A 4,941-nucleotide genomic window follows, 5' to 3' on the forward strand; every position below is an offset into this window, starting at 1 on the left:
ATCAAGTGATTTAATTTCCTAGTGAAAGGTTATATAATTTTTTTCAAGGAAAAAATGTGTTTTAATTAAATAGAAGATTTTCAAACATTACCAATGAAAAGACCAGAACTGAATGGACAATTTGAATCTTAAATACAAGACTTAAGAGAAGCATAATAAAGCAAACAGAAAAGAAAAATCAAAAGACATTCAATGACGTTAAACTATGTACAACCCTTCATGGGGAGATGATGGTTTTATTAATTAAAAAGAACTTATCATTAATAAGAGTTAAAAGGAGTGCATAAAATCATAGGGCAAGGATATGAGTTGAATATGAAGAATGTTCTAAAAGTAAAATTAAACATGAGAAAATGGAATGCATTGGGAGAAAGAGGAAAGGAGAAAATGGGGTAAATTACACTTAAATTATAGATGACAGATGTTTTACTATGGAGGGTGAAATTGAGAAGGTGGGAAAAGGGCCACATGGGTCTTACTCTCATCAGAATTGTTTCAGTGAGAGAAAACCACACAATCAATTGGGAATAAAAATCTATCCTATTCTATAGACAACTAGGAGGAGAAGTACATAAGAAAAGAGAGTATAGCTGATAGATAAGAGGGGAAATTATGAGATATGGTGTCCAGAAATTGAACAGGGAGAAATAAGGTAGAGGGTAATATCTCAAAATAATAATAGTGCAATGTGTTTTTATAATAAATCTTTCTAATAAAGACTTTCTCAATTATATAGACAAGTCAAATTTATAAGAATACAAGTCATTCTCCAATTGGTAAATGGTCCAAAGATTTGAATGGGCAGTTCTCAAACAAAGTAAATAAACTTCTCTCTAGTCATGCAAAAAAAATTCTCTAAATCACTATTAGAGAAATGCAAAGTTAAAACAACTCTGAGGTACCATCCCATAACTATCATTGGCAATTATGACAAAAAAGGAAAATGACAAAACTTGAAGGGGATATGGGAAAACCTGCACATAAATGATGGTGTAATTGATTCAATCCTTCTAGAGAGCAGTTTGAACCTACTTACTCCTAAAAGGCTATAAACACATTAAATACCCAGCAATACCATTACTAGGTATGGATCCCAATGAGATACAAAACTAAAAGGGTGAAGTAGATCCTTTTTGTTGGAGCAAAGAGTTGGAAAGTGAGGAGATATCCATAATTGGGCAATGGCTAAGTAAGTTACAGTATATACTTGTAATGGAATACACTAGTGCTATAAGAAATGACAAGTGGGAGAATTTTCAGAAAAAAAAGAACTTGGAGAAACTCATACAAACTGGAACATAGTGAAGTAAATAAAATTCGGAGAACATTTTGGGCAGAGACAGGAATATGTTAAAAGGAACAATTGATAATGATTTAGGTATCCTCAGCAATAGCAATTCAAAATACTCCCAGAGGACTCACGATAAAAAAAAAATGCCATCTACTTCCAGAGAAGTAACTGACTTATTCTGAATCCAGTTCCAAAAAAAACTTTTAAAATTTCATTTTTATTTTTTGTTTCCTTGTACAAAAATATTAATATGCCTACAGATATAATATCTATATATCTGAGGGAGGAAAGAAGGTAGAGGATTCATGACTCAAAATTATTTTTAAAATGTTGAAAACTGTTTTTACATACAATCAGGGGGAAATAGTCAAAATTAAAAACACACACATACCTTCTTACAAAATCACATCAATACAGGTACTTACTTAATCTCATTAGCACATTCCATCCCTTCAACTGGAGTTTGGATTGAACAGTTCTTCACAAAATTTCCACTTGTGCCCAGGCAGATCATTTCATTTCCCACTTGAATGTACATCTTTGAAATTCTTCATGGTCTTGTGCCAAGTAACTACCTCTGCCCCTTTTAACTTCCTTCTTACGTGTTGTATTTTCTGGTTGAATAATAATGTTCTTGAGTGAAGAGTCTATCTTTCCTTTTCTTATGTCTATCCTCAGTCATTAACAGTAGCTGACACATAGCAGTTTCTTAATAAAGATTTATTGAGTAACTGACGATAATTCACAGAAACTGCTTTTAATATTATTCCTAAAAATGCCAATCCTCTTGGCCTTTTTAGCTGTAGTCTTTTATAAGTGGATTACATTCCCATTTAAATTGTACTTTTAGAATTGATAAATTCCATAAAAACTTAAACTCAAATACCTCTTTCTACAGAAAGTTTGCAGTGTATTCTACTTACCTTAATAAATGAAATGATTCAGTTTAACTGCTAATCATTTTGATCTGCAAAAAATGAGTTAAAGTCCATATTTCCCAAATTCAACCATGTTTACAGAAAAAAGGCAACAAAAAGAAATAGCAATCAGTGTATAGTTTGTCTCCAATTTACAAGAAACTAGAATGTTTCAATCTAATCACACAATCCTTAACCTGGTTAAACACTATTAACATTTTAGGTTGAAGAAAGTTTATTTTTTATATTCCAATCTCTATTTTTCATAGGAAAATTTTAAAAGTATACATACATATACATGTATATGTATATATCTAGTAGTCATTGCAGGATTGTAATCTGGATTATTAAGAGATTAGTCTCAGGTGATTTTGCAATTTGGATGATAAGGTAATTCCTTATTAATAATGATTGAAAACAATAGTAACAATGACAAGAATAATTTCACTCTTTGGTTATATATAAAAGCAATTGATATCAAGGAAGATTGTGAGTAGAAATGCCGAAAATTTTTAAGATAACTAGAACAGTACTGTAATAATTTGAAAGACATAAAGGAGAGAATATGGAAGCAAAAAAAAAAACTTTAAGATGGTTCAAGTTTGAAGAATATGCAAATTAAATTAGTTTAATTCTTTACACATTTAGAAAATAGTCTTTTCATCGCCTCAATGAAATCCTTATTCCTCAGACTATATATCATGGGATTAATCATTGGTGTCACAATAGTGTAAAATACAGAGAAGATCTTTTCTGTTTTGCCTGAATAACTGAAATTGGATTGAAGATATGCAATTAGACCTGAACCATAGAATAAACATACAACCATAAGATGAGAAGAACAGGTAGAGAAGGCTTTGGATATGCCAGTCTTTGATGAGAGCTTCAGAATACTGTTAAGAATTCTGATGTAAGACATGAGTATCATCAGAAAAGGAGTCAAACCAAACAGGACACAATCAACATAAAGAAAGACTTCATCCCCAGAGATATCTCCACATGCCAACTTCAATAATGGGGGCATGTCACAGAAAATGTGATTGAGTTTGTTAGAACCACAGAAAGGCACAGAGAAAATATGGTATGTCTGTCCTACAAGTAATGGAATCCCAATTACCCAAGAACTAACTACCATTTTTATACACATCTTATGGTTCATGATTAGCGGATAGTAGAGTGGCTTACAGATGGCCACATAGCGGTCATAAGCCATCACAGCCAAGAGGAAGCTCTCTGCAGTTGCCAAAATAAGAAAGAAACAAAGTTGTATAGCACACGACAGTAGAGAAATGTTTCTTTTTTGACTCCAAAGATTCAAAAGCATTCTGGGGAGGATGACTGATGTGTAACAAATTTCCACAAAGGAGAAGTTTCGAAGAAAGTAATACATAGGTGTTTGAAGAACTAGTTCTACATTGGTGATTATGATGATGAGACCATTCCCTAATAGGATACTTAGGTAGATGATTAGAAAAATAACAAAAAGAAATCCTTGGAAGTTAGGAAATTCAGAAAATCCCAGGAGAATAAATTCTTCCATGATAGTAATATTTGTATCTACCATTTTTATGTAGATTACATCTTTAGAATGTCATTCAAAATTGGAAAGTCACTTTTCCTCAATAGGATTTGAATTCGGCTTCTGAAATGACAAATAGGTTAGATTAGAATATTACTAAGATAACTTCAAGACTAGACATTTTTTAAAATGTTTATTCATTTTGGACATTTTATATTATCTTTATCTTATATTATAAAAATCACACACACACACACACACACACACACACACACACACACACACACACACATATATATATATATATGAGTGGTTGTACCTTTTTGTTTCCTAACCTCCCTACCATCTCCAGCAGTCTGTCCTTTTTTTTGATATTCTCTTCTAGATTTTAAATGTATTTTCTGAATACTGTTTTTCAGAATTTGTGATCTATGACATGTTTAAAATTAGTTTGTGGCTCTAAAAATTATGTTCAATGTTTAATGTCTCTATTAAATAATGATTTTTCTCTATTTTGAGTTATAAAGTTATTTCCAGCTTCAAATTATATGACTCATCATTGTAATAATTATTGAAGAAGAAGACCAACTCAATCATGGAACATTCATTTTTCTGCTTCTACTTTCAAAATAAATATTGGCAGAATTCATGTAGAAAGCAAAATTTATTAATTTTTCAAGGAAGTTTTTGACATTAAATGTTTTAGAATGTAGTTATAGACAACAGAGAATAGTAATATCCTAAACACTTTTATCCACTCTTGCTTAAGTCAATGTATTCTTCAAGTACTTGTAAACTTACCTCTGGTTAACAGATATTTTTGTGTTTGATGTGCTAGTATATGTCCAATGGAAAGAAAATTCCTACAAATTAAAGGACTTTGAGGCTAGTCTTTAATTTCAGGTAAGCTGGAGAACTCTGCTTCCTAATGTCTATATTATTTGAGGCATATGAAGAAAGAGTACTTGAGCAAGCTTGAATAATCACAAGCTGATTTGAGAATGAGAATTTGATAGTCTGGATTCAGATCTTTAGATGAGATAGAGAAAAGATAAGGTCTATATGAGAAATATTTATAGTATAAAAGACAATTGAAATTAATAAAATTTTTATAAATAACAGTTACAAGACAAATAACATGAATTTTGCTTCGTCTATGTTTCAGAGTCAACTAATACCTCTTTGGCCCAGCCCACCCAGAATCAAATGTACAG

At 31.3% G+C, this 4,941-nt stretch overlaps 1 protein-coding gene across 1 annotated transcript; it reads right to left on the reverse strand.

Moving 5' to 3' along the window:
- Positions 1–2,836: 2,836 nt before the first annotated feature.
- Positions 2,837–3,772, reverse strand: LOC123252637 (olfactory receptor 10AG1-like). Its single transcript, XM_044681908.1, has one exon. The coding sequence runs from the start codon at positions 3,770–3,772 to the stop codon at positions 2,837–2,839; it is 936 nt and encodes a 311-aa protein (XP_044537843.1).
- Between the last annotated feature and the right edge of the window lie 1,169 nt (positions 3,773–4,941).

Source organism: Gracilinanus agilis, chromosome 6 (genome assembly GCF_016433145.1).
Source record: "Gracilinanus agilis isolate LMUSP501 chromosome 6, AgileGrace, whole genome shotgun sequence".
In the NCBI taxonomy this organism is placed as follows: domain Eukaryota; kingdom Metazoa; phylum Chordata; class Mammalia; order Didelphimorphia; family Didelphidae; genus Gracilinanus; species Gracilinanus agilis.

Bases quoted from the DNA above. Each gene is read 5' to 3' on its own strand.
- LOC123252637 (XM_044681908.1), bottom strand. From the start codon at position 3,772: ATGGTAGATACAAATATTACTATCATGGAAGAATTTATTCTCCTGGGA.